The 19,059-nt window shown below is 36.5% G+C and overlaps 1 protein-coding gene across 15 annotated transcripts in view; it reads left to right on the top strand.

Moving 5' to 3' along the window:
* RYR2 (ryanodine receptor 2) overlaps positions 1-19,059 on the top strand; it is a 383,167-nt gene that overhangs the window by 130,784 nt on the left and 233,324 nt on the right. For 13 of the 15 annotated variants that reach the window (XR_010439574.1, XR_010439573.1, XM_064708448.1 and 10 more), the window contains exon 4: positions 5,743-5,763. The exons of the other annotated variants lie outside the window; for them this stretch is intronic. Coding sequence is in view for 11 of the 13 variants with exons in the window: in XM_064708448.1 (XP_064564518.1) it covers positions 5,743-5,763 (21 nt within the window). In the remaining 2 variants the exon portion in view is untranslated. The remainder of the gene's footprint in view (positions 1-5,742; positions 5,764-19,059) is intronic. 15 annotated transcript variants of the gene reach the window in all.

The raw sequence follows: 19,059 nt of genomic DNA, 5'->3' as shown, positions 1-19,059 counted from the left end.
TTTATCAGATGGTGGTGTGTCATACAGAGGGATAGAGTTGCTAAGTCCAACAACTTTAGCTTGTCCTTACTGCAAGGTTGGCCATCCTAGACTTTTGAGTTTACATGAACCAAGTGCTTCTTACTGCAAGGAAATAAGGTGACAGAAGGAGAGGAAGGAGGGGAAAAGGATCTTAATGTTTAATGCTGTGTGGGTTTTTGTATCATGTAGATGGACATACATATTTGATACCAGTGGAAACTATGAAAAGATGAGCTAGAGTCTTCTCTTCTTAAAATACTGACTACACATTTTAGTGATGCCTTACTGAAAATAGGAACTGGAAGTAAAACAGTGGGGAAAAAAAAATGGAGCTTTTAAAGAGAAACACATACTGTCATTTCCTCGTTAATACACCTTATTTAGCATCAGAAGTGATTGTTAGTGGGCCATTTCAAATAAGGCACGAAAAGAATATGGCTAGGCTTTGATCAACTGCACTTTGATCAACTGGAAAAGATCAAGAATGGCAGGCGCAGTGTTTTTGCACTCTGCTTATCCTCAGGGTCAAGCAAGGACAGGAATAAAATCAGTATCTATTTCAAATCACAGAATTGTCACACGCAAATACTTCTGGCCTGGCACATGGCCCTTCTTTATGTGTGTACCATGTTTGGATGAGGATGCGTGGCATGAAATAAAACATTTTTATTATCCTAGACAAGTTTCCTATTTTGGAGGTAAGTAGCTGCAAGCCTTTTTCTGGCCTTACCATGACCCTTGGAGTCTCAAAGTTTTCTTTCTAGGGTGATGATCAGTAGAAAATGATGTTGGGGGGAGACAAGTTACTTTGTTTCTACCCAGTAACGTTTTCTGATCTAAGTTACATGCAGAGAAGGAGTTAAAGCAAATAGACATGAAAGCACAGCTCTTGAAGTGTCTTGATGACAAAAGCCTACACCGGAAGACAACCTTGGGCTGGAACAGAAGGCATATCATTAATTAGCTTGTTCGATATTAAATTCAGGAAGTCAAGGTGTCGATGAAGCTAATCAAGTGTTGTAATAGAAGTAAAGAATACAATTCAATTTGGAATGTAGTTCAATTCTACTTATTCTCACCTTGCTTATCTTTATTAAAGTTTTAGACAAAGATTTTGCTATATGTTCTCAGTTTCCACAAGAGAGAAATGAAAAAAAAAAGCAACTTTTAAAATAAGAGTTTGGTTAAGATAAATGAGTTTAAGTGCAAGGGAAAGTATAACATCTACTAGTGAATGGTATACATTTCTTCATTGAGATTTCAGTCACAATCCCATGTGTGGATCATGGCAATATATTATAATTATCATGGCAGTCCTCATAAATTGTTGCAGAGAATGTGATTATCAAGAGTCAGCTGAGATTCTCCTATACACTGTGAAATAAAATTCCTTAGTATTTTTGTGTGCTGCTCAAGGAGATGAAAGAAAACACAATACAGAAGCCAGAATTAGGAATGGGAGGCCGTTTTCATAGCTTAAAGTAGCTTACTTTGTAGCTTGTGCACTTGTAATTAATGCCTCTGTATTAGTGGAAATTCAGCACATGTTCTGTGATCCTGCTTTCTGTCAAATATAAAAAATGAAAAAAAACTCCTTATAATGCCAGCAAGATCCCTCTTTATTTCTCTGCAGTTAGTTCCTGGCTTCTTATGATGAGGAGAAAGTAGGGGTAGCAGAATAACATTTCTGCTCTTTTAACTGGCTTTTGTGTCTGGTTAGTGTAGTTCTGGGCATATGCAGTGCTTGGGAAAAAAAGATAAAAAACCAGCTTTCTGGTTTGGATTAAATGCATTTAAAATGAAAGCTTGACTGAAAAGATTGGAGCTCTGATGTGCCTCTGAAGAGGAGTCGGCAAGTGAAGATCAGTCTGGGATTTCTGGATTAGCATAGCAGTAAATTATTAGCCAAATAATTGACTGTATGTTCTTCTTACTAGAGAAACCTGAAATTTTAAGGGAAGTATTAAGACTGTAGTATAGTGCTGTCTTCTAGTTCAAGGAGGGAGATTATTTCGTCATTCTAAATGCCATCTTTGATCTTTTGCTTGATTCTTAGAACAAAACTTGTAATCCTTGGGTTTATTTTTATAGCACTACTTGTATATTTTAGGTGCCCAGATATATGGGTGCTGTACCATTTTATTTTCCACTGCTCTCCAGTTTCAAGTGTCATAAATTTTACTCATTAACTTAGGTTGATGGCTACTTGCTAGCAGTAATTCTTTTGAGCTCAAATTAGTAGCTTTCTGTAAAATGATTATTGTAGTATAAGTAGCTCGCAGTCACTAAATAAATTCCAGACATGATATATCCTTCAGTCTTTTCCCTACTCTCATGTTCTCATGGCAAGATAATAATTCCTGTACTCAGAATTGTCACATAGAAATGTACTCACTAAATTATGATATCCAGTGTTAGAGAGTGTCATGTTCTTTTTTTTTTTCCTTAGAAAATCTTTGAGTACCAGGTGCATAAGGAAAAAAAAAATTCTAAGTAGCACACTGCCTTTGACATGTATATCTTTTAAAATGGACTGTGCATCCTCTGCTGGAGGAAGTGTTGTAAATCCAGATCCTCTTTGGGTAAAGAAAAAGAGAAAAAACACAGTATATACATACCTAAACATTTTATTTTTCCAAAAAATAGGACTTAATGGTCAGGAGAGAAGATGAGCTGGATGAAAAAAAGTTATTGATTTCCAGGGATTTGGGTTTTTTTCTGACTAGGCAAAAATTCCTGTGCTTTATGAAGGAAATGATTGTACTGTTCTTTTGGACTGTGTCTAATGCAATGTATGATTGAAATGAAGCAGTTACTGTGAGATGCCACAGTGAGAGGTAACTTCAGAAGTGACTGCCAGTCCGTTCATACTATGTCCCCAGCCTATCCTGAATTTTAAACCTTCCTAGACTAGTTGAAAGATCTACACCTCCTAACAGGTGAACAAGTCAGCAAAACCTGAATTATTTATGTAGAACAGGTAATTTCAAGTCCAAGAAAATTAAGCACTCCAAAAAAAGAGAGGTAATAAAATGTGGTCTGGTAAAAGAGAATGTTAGAATTTGTTTGCTTGTTTGTTCACTCTCTGGTGTGTATGTGAATTTTCTGTTTGTTTTGTTTTGTATGTTGGTTTTTTTTTTTTCAGTTCTCCCCTTGGATTAATGACCAATGCATATATAGCAACAGAAGCTTTGATTCTTAGTGTTTCCTGAATTTGGATGGGTGCTGGGAAATCCATGGGAAAAGGGTTCCTGTGGCTTCTAGTCTTGAAGACAGACAAAAGATGGAGGTGTCAGTGTGAAACAGAATCTGTATTTAGATGTGCTGTGAAGCATTTGCTTGCTTGTTTTCTGAATCATAGCTTAGATCTTAGAAACATGTGCTAGACTGAGGTATCAGCTATTTCATTTCTGTTTGTGTGAGCTTTGCATTTATTTTGTCTACATTAGGGCAATTGCTCTTGGATATGAGTAATCTTATTTATCTTTAGCTTTACCTAATCCGTGTTCCTAGAAATTTCCAGATGAGTAGATATAATATTCTAGCATGCCTTTTTCCTCCTCCAAGGGGGATACTAAATGACAAGGTCACAAGTCTTCCAGAATAGGTTCCAAAAGCAGACAAAATTTTATTTCCATAAGTTGCACAAAAAAGTCTTAGAATTTGTGACAAAGTGGCCTGTAAGAAAGAAATGTCTTTTTTTGTGACTTGAGTCACTCAAAGGACTCTCCCACAGATGAAACAGGAGCACAGCAAGACCTGGGAGGGCTCTGACAAAGCTCACAGCAGAAGGCCTATAAAATACGGCTGTAATTACGTATGGAGGATCTTATTGTGCTGTGCACTGCACCACACTTTCAGAATCAGATCTCTGGATGAATTCATAATCATTCCCATGTGGGTGTCAAACTGTACGGTTTGACAAGTGTACGTGCACGATTCAAGTGGCTGTCCTGAGAGACATTCTATTTAAACATGAATGTACCAAAGCAGAATTAGTGTGTGCAGTGTATAAATACTTGGAAAATATTGCACATGACTCATGAAACTATCTGGTGTCCATAAGAATAAAGTAGGTGGACAGTTCAGCAATTATGAGGCAATTAATTGTAAAACTGATAATGGCTGTTGAGCTTTGAGTGGGTTCTCTGATAACAGTTGAGGCTGCCTTGTTCACTTACGCTTTGGGACAGCAATTTCTTCTCAAAGCAGGGCAATAAAGAATGCATCACCTCTTTCTAGCATTGTCACACAGGCAAATTGCTTGCAGTGCTGTTTTCAGAGCATATAAAATTTTAGCAAAACAAAGGATGCATCAAAGGCAGGGTAATAAAAGAAATACTTGTACATAAATCTAACTTGGCTATTCTTTACTCCTTTTTTAAGACAGTGTAGTTGTTTTTAAGAAAGTGTAGTTGCATTTAGATTTAAATCATTGCTTACTTTTAAAACTTGCTGACATCTTTTCAAATAATTTCTTATCATGTACCTGTTTTAATATATTTAGCTGTTTTTGAGGAGGCATTTCTGCAGCTGTGGTTGATAACAAAAGTCACAGTAAAGATTGCTGAGAAAATAAATAGGGGCAAATCAGAATTTTGTGTAGCACTGAACAAAAAACATAAAGCTGCTCTTTAATTGAAATGTATATTAAAAGTGAGAAAGTTCACTTTCAATTGAGTTATTTTAACAGATGAGAACTAAATACATTGCCTTTTATTACAGTAATTTTACAAGCAAGTTGACATCTAGATATTACTGGTTTTGAAAATTGCTCTTGCTTTTCTCTAAGCTATCTTAAATTATTTAACTTTTATGTGGCATCTGCTAACAAAAGGTCAATATGTGAATACTGTAAAACCACTGAGAGGATGATATTCTGCAGCATTTTCTGTGCCAAGTCCAGAGAGCAATCTGCTACAGATATACTGCTCTTGGTGCCAACAAAGTATTTAATAGGTAGTGGCATACTAACTGTTCTAGTAGCTGAATTGTGTTCTAGTAGATAATATCAATCCTATCTGAGACTGTAAGGCAGTCCAAAGACTTTTTAGAGAGAGTAATTTAAAATCTGTTTCCTTAATGAGTCCTGAAACTCATTGGTAATGTGAAACCTTAAGCTTTTGGAGTTATTCTCACTTTACCTGTAGAAGAAATGGATGACATTTTTATGTGCTGTTCTCTGTTCTTGTGCAAGATATTCTCATATGCTGCAGGTTGTAGGGTCAGGGTTTTACAGGTACCCCTAATTTTAACTTTAATATTATGACATTCTTTAAATTGACAAATCATGAATAGCAGCAATGAAACCTTTCCAAGTGAATGATGTTCACTAATGGCAGAGCTTTACTTAGGAGGAAATGGAGAGATGATTTGTAGGATACTGTATTCTGCATTTTTGACTGGTTGGTACTGAATACAGTGTGGAAATAATTCAGCATCAGTCTTCCTTTGCTGCCTGTTATCTGATTTTAGAGGGACATTTTTGACTTCTAGAATTTGAAGTGTTTTCCACAAAATAAAGACAGAAAGTGAGGTATTGGCATTTTAAAGAGAAGATGCCAGGAGAATATCTTCATTACTAGAAGCTATAGAATAGAACACATTTTCTTTCATACTAGATACATTTCTGAAAATATGAAATGTTAACTTCAAAATAGACTTTGATATGCTGTATTTAAGGAAAGAGATTTACTGATTTCTTGCTTTTTCTTTCTACAGCTAGTTGATGTGGAAAAATGGGTATGTGATTCTGTCTTTTATTCACTTGATTCCAAATGTTCCATGTTGCCACTGAGTCTAACCTGTCTGTTTTGATACCCTGTGTGTTCATGACCCTTCAACTTGCATGGCTCAAAAAAACCAAAAAAAGAGGCGAATGCATGGTCCTGTAAAATCTGGTCACTCCTGAATTGTCCTACCAAATTTCATGTTACCACAGTGACTTTTATCTCTTTAAATTTGATCGCAGAGTCATGTAATAGAAATGTATGATTACTGACTTTCAGTTTTGAGCCCTGCTGTCTAATGTTTTAACTCCATTCTGTAACCCACCCTGTCTTTTCCAGTATAGACACTGTAATCTTAAACTGCATGACAGTAAGATAGTTAATACTGATAAATAATGTGTGATGCTATGTGTAACTGCAAGTATACAAAATATATTTAGTGATGCAGAACAGCTGCTACAGAATAAAAACAATATTTCCTAGATCTTAGCAAATAAAGCACAATTGTCTGCTTAATGTGTTGTTAAGGCCTTACCTAATGTGTCTGTGTATACCATACATATTTGTTTGGGCATCTGATATAACTCCCCCCTGTGGGACATGTTTATGTGTGTTTTTCTTCAATGTAATCTCTAACACCAGTGTTATGTAAGAGTTAGTGGTCGTAAAATGTATGTAGAATTGTTTGTTCACCTTGTAAATATTTGAGGCCTCTCTGAAAGCTTGGACTATAATAGGTCTCCTTGGTTTCATATCACTTAGTTTGGGCTGCACATGACCAGAGACACCCTCAGGTGTCCTCTGAAATATGGCCAATAACATAACTGTAGACTGGTCTTGTTTTATTTCAGCCAGAAATTACAGAATTTTAATCTGTGATTATTACATCTTTGTAGTAAGTAGTGACTCAAGTTAGAGCTTGCCTGAGACTCCTGTAGGTAAGTACATTGTTTAAATAGTGGCTTAGGCTTTTCAACACCGTTTCTACCATACTCAAAAATATCTGTGACACGTCACATACATAGGTAGATGTTTGTAATATTTATTAAACAATAACTGCAGTTAAGTATTAACTTTTGCTAATTGTATCAGTATGACTGCATTATCCATATTCTGTGGGTCTAGTATTTATGACAACCATCAATTGCTATACAATTGATTTTAAGTGTTTTTAAGACATACTGATGGTCAGGTTATCTTTTTATTTTGTCCAATTTATGACTGAGAAAGCTTGGTTATACATTTTTAGATTCTGTTATTTTATTCCTATGAAGAGTTTTGCTATAAAGAGAAAAAACAGCAATAAAAAGCACGCTCAGTACTATACAGGCACCTCTGCTCGTACTCCACAACACATAAAATATTATTGCCAGAAGTTTATTGGTGACACTGACGTGGCTCATTTTTGATTGAAGAATTCATAATCTGTTAATGGAAAATGTAGTATTACTTGCATAAATAGAAATCAGATCTGCTGTTTTGGTGGTTTGTTTTTGGTTTTTTGTTTGGTTTTTTTTGGCTGCTTGCTTTTAAATTCAGAACTTAGTAACATCAAAATCTTGCTTCAGAAAGACTGCTTCATCAAAATGTGTTCTTAAACCATTTTTAAAAGAACTGGTTCCCATGAGAGCAAAGCTAAATGTGTCATTCCAAGTTAAATTGGGTAAAGAACTTTTCCTAATAGACTGATTCTATAATCCAGACAACCTCTCTGGTGGGGGTGGAGTGCATACTGGCTTTACTGTCATACATAAAATTATTCTCTCAGATGAAGCTCCAGTCTGGCCTGTAAAGCAGCTTTTAACTCCCTCTGTAACTCCAGAGTGTTACCAGAGATCTTATGGGGCCTGGAGGTGCAGTGAATTGATTCAGTAGAAAGCTGGCTGCTGTAAAGCTGCATGCTCACAGGGGCAGACACCTCACTCTAACACATGTATTTCTTGATAAGCCATTTCCCAGCACAGAGCATACAAGGTTAAAGCAAGTGTGTTAGTTATATCTATCTGTGGGAACCTTAAAGCCCAAGCCCAGAGAGAAACTTCATGTCAAATTAATGAGCAAATTAGTAGCTGAACTTGCTGTAAGCAGTTTCATGCTGTTCAAAGGATAAGCTAAAGTCATTCACTTCTGAGCTGTTCTAGCCTATGAAGTGTGCTAACAAAAGTTTTAGAAGAAATTTCTCCAGTTCCTGTGTACTTCTGTCAAATGGCTATAATTTTTCTTGTGATTTTGTTCCAAAATCATTATTCTACTGAAAGGATGGGCGCTCAGTTGAAGCTGGGTACAAATTAAATGGCTTTAAGATCCTTGTTGAACTCTTGGCTTCATCCTTTTGTCTCTGAGCAGGTATCAGTGAAGACTTGTAGATCTGCTTCAGTGCAGAATCAAATAGATTAAAGAATCTTGCCCAATGTAAAACCTAGTGGAAGTAAGGCATCCTTGTTCCCATTTCATATCTGAAAAAGGCTTTTCAGTTTTTTATAAAAATACCAAGGTGGGGAACCCCCAGTACTTGATCAAAGGGATTTATTAAATTTGAACCAAAATTTAGAAGACCCTGATTATATTTTCTTTACAGAGAAAATGACAGTAATGCAGTAAGATGAAACTGAATAACACCTAGTGAAAGGAGTTCCTTTAATCTCCCTGACATTTTCTCTCTTTTAATGTATTTATGAAATAAGGGAAATAATTTTAAAGTGTCTTTTTCTGTGAATTAGCAATGTGCTTGCAAATTTGTGATCTCAAGGGAGGTGTTGTATACTTGCATACAACAGGACTAATGCACTCATAAAAGCACCTGTGTGTCTGCCTTGGCTTTCAGGTTAACTGCTTAGCTCTACAACAGGTATCAGTGTAAGGATAAGAAATTTCCTTGGATATCTCTGGTGATGTAATGATTTGGCCTTTTTACACATTTAACTATATCAAGTTGGTAAATGATTTTGCAAATTTGGCATTTAGAGCCATCCAGAATTATTGTTTACAGGAGGGATTACTATGAAGAGCTTTTTACCTGAAAGGAAATGCAGTGTGTGGTTTCTTAAATTCAAAGTGCAAGGTACAAGAATTCTCATGTTTATCCTGGCTGATGGCAAAGCTAAGCTAGTTACAAAATTGTACAATTGTCTTCAGTTTTTGAGACAGAGAAACATCTTCTGCTGAGGATAATGATAATTTTTTTTCTCTTCTCCTCAAGTAGTAAGTATGTTAGCTCAGCTTTATGCCACTAGTGAAGCTGATTTTCAATTTCTTTGGAGAAAAGAAACTTGCAGAGTAAGAACACCCACTTTAGAAAGAATTGTTTTTCATTACAGAGACTTCTAAGCTGAGAAGTAGTGAATAAATTCTCACTTTGATAGTGAGATAAATATAACAAATGGAATTTGACTAGTGGAAACAACCTAGCGTTCTTGTGGAGGCTGGAGTGAGCCACAAAACAAGGCTTCATCAAGGGGAATTATATAAGTAATACATCTTCAGTTCTATTAAAGTAATTGAGTGCACATCAGTACTTTATAGTCAGTATGATTTTCAAGCATTAAGTGAATTATATAAGGACAATTTTTTCTTATAATTTCTTGCTCACGCTTTGTTAATTTGCTGAAATATAGATTAATTTTTCATATTGCTGTGGGAAAATATGTTATTTGTGCACAAATATTTAATCCTCAAATATAAAGGATTTGCATTCAAATTTTAGATATAACATAGACTGCAGAGGTGGCTCACTGTAGGGAGTAATATGAGCACTGTTAACTCAGTTTCATATACTGAGAACTCAGTTCTAATACATGTCTTGAAGGAAAATGTGAGATAATGCTGTATGATGTTGAAATGAACAGGCATATCAAAATGGAATGACTATGGAAATGCTGCTTAAAATGTCACACCTACAGTGATAGTTTCAATCACATCTGTAATTCCATCTTTAGAGTATTGTATATTTTAGCAGATGCTAATTGCAGCCCAAGTCTAATTCACATCAGCAAAATAAACTGATACAAACATTTTCTAATGTACACTATTTAATTTCAAAAGAAAACTATGTGTATATGCATTTAAACCTGTCTCAATCAAATAGTGACATTTCCAAATACATGCTAAGGTTTCTTTGGTGTTTCTCCTTCAGTCCATATTACAGAGCTGAGAATTTCAAGCTGTGTTCTATGTAGCAATAGTAATTTCTGTGAATTACAGCAAAATATCTCAGTTTACTTGTTTTCAGTATTTGTTGGGTAGGTTAGTGTAAAGGTCTAATATTTTTACAGAGCAAATGGAATGCTATGAGAATTCCACAAAAGATATAGTCAGAAGATGATCTCTAAATTAAAGGATTTTTGGCAACTTTTCTATTAAAAAATTTCAAATAAAATAGAAATAATATTTTTTCTCTTTGCGTCTAGCCAGAAAACTCAAGAAGTAAGGTGAAATTATGATAAATTAGAATAGTAAGTGATAAACTACCTGAAAGCTGTCCAAGGAGCCAAGGAATATAATGGCCTCAAATAGTTGTAAATATATTTAAAACACATCCTAAATGTACTCAGATAAACCTTCAGTAGGTTTTAAATGTCAATTATCTCCTTTATTTTGAGAAGGAGGAGGTAATTAGGAGGATTAATAGAATGATGAGTGTTATGTTCCTCAAATATAATGATTTGAAATTCTGCAAAGGCTTTTCTATTGCTTTTCCTTTTTCAAATACTGTTCCAAGCCAGTAAGGTATTCCAGCTGCGGAGTGCTCAGTGCATTTTCTTCATGAGGATATTTGTTTGATGCTAAGCACTCACATTTGTCCCTGAAAGGTCAGATAGCAATGCAACTGAAGACTTAATCAGAGGAATATGATTATCCTGTTGTTGGTTACATTCAATTGCCAGTCCTACCTCTCAAGACAACTTCTGAAAAAATGGAACACTGAAGAAATGCATTAAAAATTATAGGACACTGATTTCTTTAACAAGAGAAGGAGAAAGTGGTAATTTCAATGCATTTAGTCATCAAATTTGCATTGGTCTCACTTGTACAGGATTTACTGTACTCACTGCTTACTCACTCCCTTCACCCAGTCACAGTGGAGTGCTCTTGCCACTCATTTCTAGTCAGGCTCTCTTTGACCTCCAATACAGTCAGTTGTTGGGATCTCCCTGTCTCTCCAGAAATACAAATGGGAATTGAAGGTATTAAAACTGGAGTATACTAGTGTATACTAGAGTATTCTATCACTGTGGGTCTGATGAGACAAACCATTGGATGCACACAGTTCCAGTAAAATCCAGAAAAGTCCAATTGTCCTTTTCATCCGTCTTTCTGTGGGCAAGGTCCTTGTAGTCCTAGCACTAGTTTTGACTACTCACTTCTTGTAAATATGAATGAGAAGTCCCTTCAATTAAGAATAAGATCAGCCCTTCTGCTCTCGGGAATTTCCCACAGGAAACTGGACCAGCAATTTTCCTGGAAGAACCCCGTTTGTGATTGTTTTTCTTTGCAACTCACATATTTGTGCCTCTAGGACTGAAGCAGATTTTCCTCCTTAGTTCTCCTCTTTGTGGTCACTCAGGTCAAACTACAGGGTGGTGTGTACTCACTGTGTCCTCTCTTTTGAGCAGAGCACAGCTTACTCCTAATAGTTGAGTTACTGGTCCATACAGGTGGGGAGTTGGATCTCTGTGCTGCTGGACCAGTTTTTCCACCGCTGACGTGATAGAGGAAAAGAGATTTTCTTCATTTTACTGGAGTTGGCCAGCCAATTAACCCACCTCCATCATGGCTAATTTCTTCAGGTACTGGATATCTTTCTCAGGGGTGGTCCACTTGCCTAGGTGACATATAATATCTTTCTTGAAGGGATACCTTTCTTTCACATCTTACAGAAGTTGCCTTCAGAACCTAAGGACTTGTACCCTTTTTCCAACCACTTTGTTTATCAAAGAAAGGAATCCCAGCTGTTTTGCTTCCTGACCCTCTAATTCTGGGCTGCTGCTCCCCTTTCCCCAACATAGGAGCAGGAAGGTGACAATGAGCTTACCTAGACACTAGACAGCAGCTGAAGTCTTTTCACACATCTCACAGCTCATTCAGGGAAAGAGATCAGTGGTCTGCACCTCATTTGTGAGTTTTTGCTCTTTATTCTCCTTTATCAGTGCCTGCCTCTCTCCCTCCTCCTGTTCTTGTGGTGGCCCTGCTTTGGGATAGTCTGCCTTGTTAATTTTTTCCTCCTGCGCCCTCTTAGAAGATGCTCTTTCATCCCTTACTAAATGACCTCACTTTTGCTTCCAATATTTCGTTTTGTGTACTGAGAAGACTGACACTGACATGTGTTGGTTCTTTGGTTCAGCTGCAGTGCCAGGGCTTTGGTAGCTGCAGAGCCTGTCCTTTTGCCGTCAGATCCAGAGACCTTCTCTGCCCCTTGAGGGTACTGAATTATGTTGAACGGGGCTCAGTAGGCCTGAGTCAGGCTAAAGTATGGGATTTGTGTCTTTCTGGAATCGCCAGGATGACAGAAAACCTTTTCCAAATATTTTACTAGTTTCTCAGTATACTGCATTTGTTCAGAGGTGTAATTGCAAAATGTTGGAGGTGACCATTGTCCTAGGCACTTGTGTATTCTATCCCACACACCCTGCCACTCATCACTATCCAGCCTCAGTGCAGATCTCTGGGTGGTATTCTTAAATAGTTGTTTAACCTTAAACAAGACCTGAAACACATTCAGGAGCTCTAGCAATAGGAACATGCTCGTTCAAACATCCTGAGAATATTCAAAATTCTCAAGCACTGTTGTAATTAGTCTGGAGAAGGGAAAGATGGAAGAAGGTATTTCCCCCATAGATTGGCTCTCCTTGAAGCAAAGATAAAAGATGTAATTATTAATAATTTCTAATAGATGGTTCCTGGTATACAGAGGCGGTGGCAATGCTGTGTACAAACCCCAGGTTAGTCTCACGACCCTCAATTTAACCTGTCCTAATGCAATGTTACAAAATACAACAAAATAATGGCATTAATCCAGCCCCCAGAGCTGATAAACAGTATGGCAGGGAACATATACCACAAATAAGATATGTTACATAATTCAACTTGAGAACATGTACAGCAGCTGTAAGAAAGATGGCCTTTTTATCAGGGCCAGTTTTAATAGGATGGGTGTGATAGTTTTAATCTGAAAAAGGGTCATTCTATATTATATATAAAGAATTTTTTTTTATGATGAGAGTGGTGAGACACTGGGACAGGTTTCCCAAAGAGGTGGTGGATGCCCCATCCCTGGAAACATTCAAGATGAGATTGGATGAACCTCTGAGCAACCTGTTCTAGTTGAAGATGTCCCTGCTCATTGTGGGAGTTTGGACTAGATGATCTTTTAAGGTCCTCTACAACCCTAAACATTCTATGATTCTACATTTCCATGGACTCCGAGAACAAATAAGTCAACGTTGTGACCAGAGACTAATAAACTAATAAAATGAATGCTTATAAATAATTTTTATAGCATTCTCTGGTCAGATATTTTGGTATCTCAACCCTTTGTGCCCCATTTTGGGCTCCAGAAAGACTGATGGTTTAAATCTGCAGGCAGTTAAACACCACACTGCTAGCTCACTGCCTCCCCAACCACCAATAGGGTGAGGGCAAGAACAGAGAGAAAAAAGCAAAGTTTGTGGGTTGAGATAAGGACAGCTTAATAAGACAGAAAACAAAATAATAATAATCTTAATGAAAAAGGAATTAGACTATTCAAAGCAAGTGATGCACAATGCAATTGCTCAGCACTCACCAACTGATGCCCAGCCAGCTCCTGAGCAGTGGCCCCAGGCCAACTTTCTCCCCATTTTGTATATAAAGCATGACTCTATATGGTGTGGAATATCCCTTTGGCCAGTTTGGGTTTTCTGTTCTGGCTGCGTCTCCTCCCAGCTTCTTGTGCTTTCCTGCTCTCTGGCAGGGTGATAAAAGAACCTGAAAAGTCCTTGACTTATTATAAACACTGCTTAGAAACAGCTAGAATGTGCATGTTACTGATACTGTTCTCATCCTAAATTCAAAACACAGCACTGTGCCAACCACTAGGAAGAAAATTTACACAGTCCCAGACAAAACCAGGACAGGAAGTTAGAATCACTTTGGAAATTTGAAATTAAATGTGTGTTCTATCTGTTTAATTTTCATATATGCATTCTGAATTGCTAATGTTAGTCCAGAAACTTATGTGCACAATTGTCCTGAGACACAGAGAACAAGTGTTAAGGAGCAGGAAGTTCTGCCCTCTGCAGAGAATGAGTTGAAAACATTTATTGTGTAACAGCTTGTTGCATACATAAAGTACATAATTTCTGCTGTTTTTTTTTTTTCTTTCTCTCCTTTTTTTTTCCTTCCCAAGCTGGGAGGTAATGTTTTTCAGAGTAAGCATTCTCATTTACCTAGGAAGAGATTTGGTCTAAAAACCTTGGAGAATGTTCTTGCAGAAGTATGATGGGAGCACGATAGGAGTGTTCAGAACTCTGTGCTGGCCATTTGTTTGCAGCTGTGGCCCTCACAGGTCCTGATATGCAACTTCTCAGGCTTGGCCTGAACATTCACAGGGCATTTGCTTTGCATTTGTGGGCATTACTTATGTTTAAGTATTTGTGATAACATTTCAAAGTATGGTGTTTTTTTAAAGCAATAGATAGACAGACAGACAGATAGATAGATATGTGTTCAAACTCCCCTCACCCACTGTTGTCTTTCAATTGTTTCTTGAGGGGCTTATTCATAGCACATTCTAGCTCTAAGAATCATCTGTAAATTATCTTAAAAATTATTAAGGAACCAAAGTAGCTCTAAAGCACATGATATGACTGACCCAAATAGATGACAATTGCTTCTCTCGCATTTGCTATAGTTCATTTAATACATCAGCTGAATTGTTATATCTGGTCCTTCAAAAAATTCAGCACAAGAATTTTCCTGTATCATTTTCGTAATCAATAGAAGATACAAATTATTCACTTTAATTTGAAGGTAGTTAAAAGATTACAATCAAGCATTTAAATAAATTATCAAAAAGAGAACCAGAAGATTTTACAGGACTGCTGTTTATCGTACTTGTAATATGAGAAAAAAAATGGGGTCATGTAATTCACAGAATAAATTTTTATATATGAATGGCAGCTGGAAGAAACTGAAGTCTTTTGATAGATCTAATGTCCTTGATGAACTGACAGCATGTTGGCAAGTGAAAGTCTCTATTGACAAATACAGATTTTCACAAATAGGAAAGGATTAATTTGAATTAATCATCCACATAAATTGTTTATGTAGTAATGAATTTACACACATCCCACTGTAGTAAGCTCAGCAAAGATTCCTGGTTAGTTTCTGGAACCACCCAGTAAAAGCAGCGAAATTTCTGTAAGAACTACAAAGCTATACTGATAACAACCAAATAGCCCTAAAAGAAGAGAAGGAGAGAAGTCTTTGAACATTTTAAGATTATTAGATTATAGGGGTTTTTTTTTCTTTTAGCTAGAACATCTTGTACATCTTTGAGAACAGATACTTCTCTTTAAAAAAGCACATACGAAATGAAAGCAGCCAGCCTTGCTTGGAAGCTCTCCAGCTAGAATATCTTTTCATTTGGGATAGAGACAAACTTCAGTGTTCATTTTCAACCTTTGTGATATCAGAACATGAACTGATGAGGTCAAAAGGGGAAAGGTGGCCGTAAGTCTCTGACAAAGAAAAGAAAATCACTGCATGTAACACATCACTCTCCTTTTATTCTTAAGCTACCTTCATGAAAATTTGCCTAAAAATTTCCATAATCTTCTAGCATCAGCCATGTGGCACTTAATTTTTTTAAACCAGCGCATGAAGTCTTAGTAATGTTTAAATTTTCTTAATTTATTTTGCATTTGCATACAATATGTTACTACAGTAATGGTGTTGCTCTTCAGCAGTGCCCTTTGAGTGCAGGATTTAACAGCTCACATTGTACTTTTTAGAAACTCATCAGAACAAGTTGTTTAAGATGATCAGGCATGGCTCCTGTTTTGCTTGTACTGTGTTTAATCTTTAAGCAATAAGAGTCTCATGTGCTATATTATTTCAAATCAAGAAAAATCTGAGAAAACTATTGCAACAACAAAAAAAGGATAAAGTCTTGTTCAGAGTAGCTGTTTTGCTTCCTAGCATGAGCTATAATTATGTTAATTGCAATGATACATGTTCCTTTTAAATGTGGTTTCTAGTGAGTGTATCCCACTCACTTTTTCAGGGGAAACAAATCCCATTTTTATGCACCTGAAAGCAAATGTTCATTTCACATTTTCTCTTTTTTTTCCCCTTCTCATTGACCTACAGAAATTAATGATGAAGGTAAGGAAGTTAAACATTTGGTATTATACTTCCTATGTATTCCTACAATTTAATTAATTCTATTTATTAATTTTTAACAACAACATCAAACTCACCTTCTTGAACCTAAAACATACTGAATTAAAAAAAAATTGAATTTAGAAACCACGATGACTCTGGTTTGTTTTGGGGTTATGATTGTGAAGGACCAAAGGCAGACTGTGGAGAAAGGACTTTAGTCTGCTTTCTCTAATTTTCACTTCATACCAATCCTTTCAGTGAGAGTGTAGCATTACATGGTAAATACAAAATCTTGACACAATGAATAAATAAAAGAAGTTACAGTAAAACATTTAGGAAAGCAGGGACAGCACATTGTTTCTTCTGTCACAATAATGCTGTTTGGATGGTTTTGTGTCTCACCTGTGGGGTGGTTGGGCATTTGGGATGCCCACTTGGATGCCTATTTTTGGGATGGGGCTGTCACTGGCATTTGCTGGAGCTCTGTTTCTTGGGGCTGTTTTTTGCCTTTGTTTTTTGTCTCATTAAAAATATGACAAAGCGCTTGAACCTCCAAGTATTTTGAATAACTAGCATTAAATAATCACCTGCAGTTTTCTCCAAAATGTGTTGCTTATCCATTTTCTACTTTAATTACCAGTCTATTCACAATTCAACATATAAACTGATTTCTTTACTGATTTTCATCCCCTAAGAGTTTTCTTTTCTATGGTATGGTCTTGCTCCACTGTCACTCTCCAAAAGTGAGCAATTCTCAGCTAGATAAGCAGTTCTATTTTAAGGGCTGGATTTAATGATGTCAGAGGAGTTTTCTTAGCATGATTCCTCTGCTGATCCATCTTTTCTTCCCACTCGGCTGTCTTATTCTTTATCTGTGAGTTTCTTTCTCGAGTGACAAGGATGATTCACATTCCTTGTACTGTTCAACAACAGAAAAAGCTTAGTCACGATCCTTAACCTGTGAAAAATGCCTCCCTCCTCCGCTTATTTAGCTCTAAAATAACCAGGAAGATTTTTATTATTTCTTCTATGTTCTATGCAGATAAGGAGGAGGAGAATAGGGGAAGAGAAATCCTCACTAGGCTAAAGGAGAAATCAATAAATTTTATCTTCCTGGGTGATTTCTTTTCCAAAACACTGGAAGTGCTCGAAAGTAGGCATTTGTAATGGAAGCATTGCCTCACCCATAAATATAAATCTTTGTTTTACATATAAATCTAGAAGCAGACAATCAATATTATTTACTTTTGATTAATTTTTACTGCTGTGTCTGCTATTCATTGTTGTGATGTTTCCTATTGCTAGGAAAGTGATAACATAAATGTAGTGTCAAATATATTAATAATGAAGTATATTTGAAGTGTTTCTAATTCTGCCTTCCAACAGGTCAATATTAGCAAAATTGGGATCATTTAGCATGGTGCTGGCACAAGTATTTGTCATAATTTCTAATTATTCCAGGCTTTTTAATGTAGATAGTAAAATGTTTCCGTGTTCTGTGAATAATACATGCTTATGGGTTTTCTTTGGCCAGCTGATTTTTTCTAATTCAGATTTTTATCTGATATTTATATAGAACAAAATTACATGTTGTGATGCAGCTTTAAATTCAAGCCATTTTTAGGAAACCTATAGTTTAGCTGAAGTCTTTTTTCTAGTTTTTTTTTGGTTTATTGGCCTGCCACAAAATCAGAGATAACTGCTGATCAAGTTAGTAAAAGAAATTTGTTTTGTTTTGTTTTGTTTTTTTGCTATTTTTCTTACTTTTTTTTGTTTGTCACAGTGGCCATCATTATCTGGCCGTAGGTATCAGCAGTCATCAATCATACTACTCTCTATAACTGAATTTTTGCAGCATTTTCTGGATAGTGAATTTCACAGAAAGTCTATAGTGGTTTAAGAGTAAAGTATAAAGACATGAATATGTATAGCATATATAATGTCTTGAGAGGTTCAACTTCCTGTTTGTTCTCATGTAACATGGTGTGTAGGCTACAGTGAGACAAAGAAAGGGGTTTTAGACTGTTTGATTTCGCCCTTTGATATTGCTCTTATGTGATAGGAGCAGAGTGAGGGAATGTTAGCTCAATGCCCCATGTCAGTGAACTGATTTACTTTGTATCTTTAAATTTTAAGCAACTAAATTCTAGTTGTTTGGTGCCAACCACTGGAAACAACAACCAAAGAGCACAATGATTGCAAAAGGGTTAGGATTGTTGTTTTCTTCCATAGAAGAATTCAAGGGTTCTGGGCCTGGATGCTGTAACTTTGGAGAGGAAATTCTTTCTGTTTTGTATCAAGATTTTAAAATAAAAATGTATCCTTCTTCGAGCAAGAAGAAGATGTAGATCTTCTTGGCTTAGTCTCTGTAGCTTTGTAGTCTTTACTGCTTGCAGCATTTTCAAGTTCTCTGATGTTGCTTGAGATTTAATTTCCCAGTGTTAGTATTTCAAGCATCAGTTGTTTAGTTTTGCCTGACTAATCTTGTCTCGCAAGCCTTCTAGCTCTGTTCCAGGGTTACTTCACAAGTTCTGCAGTGATTCAGCCTGTTTCCACACACTCTGTTTTCACTACTGCTTGGGTTTTCTGGACTCTGCTTGGCACTCAACTGGCAAAACTGAAATGCCAGACTTAGAGCCATGGATATCCTCAGCTCTCTGTGTAACCACCAACAGAATGCTCAGATTTTAGGTGGGCTGAATTACTGACCAAAAGGACCTTTTTTTCTATCCGCTGGCTATTTAGTTGCCTTCAGTGACATTAGTCTGAGTGCTTTGTCATCAAATGTATTAGGTCTGGCTGAGATGGAGTTTGTTTTCCCCACAGCAGCCCTCACAGTGCTGTGCTTTCATTGGTGTTGATAACACACCAGTGTTTTGGCTATTGCTGAGCAGCACTGGCACAGCATCAGCACTGTCTCTTCAACATTCCACTTCTCATCTGTGGG

This window comes from Zonotrichia leucophrys, chromosome 3 (assembly GCF_028769735.1).
Source record: "Zonotrichia leucophrys gambelii isolate GWCS_2022_RI chromosome 3, RI_Zleu_2.0, whole genome shotgun sequence".
Classification (NCBI taxonomy): Eukaryota; Metazoa; Chordata; class Aves; order Passeriformes; family Passerellidae; genus Zonotrichia; species Zonotrichia leucophrys.
The sequence above is the reverse complement of the archived record's forward strand: the minus strand, read 5'-3'. Positions and strand labels throughout refer to the sequence as shown.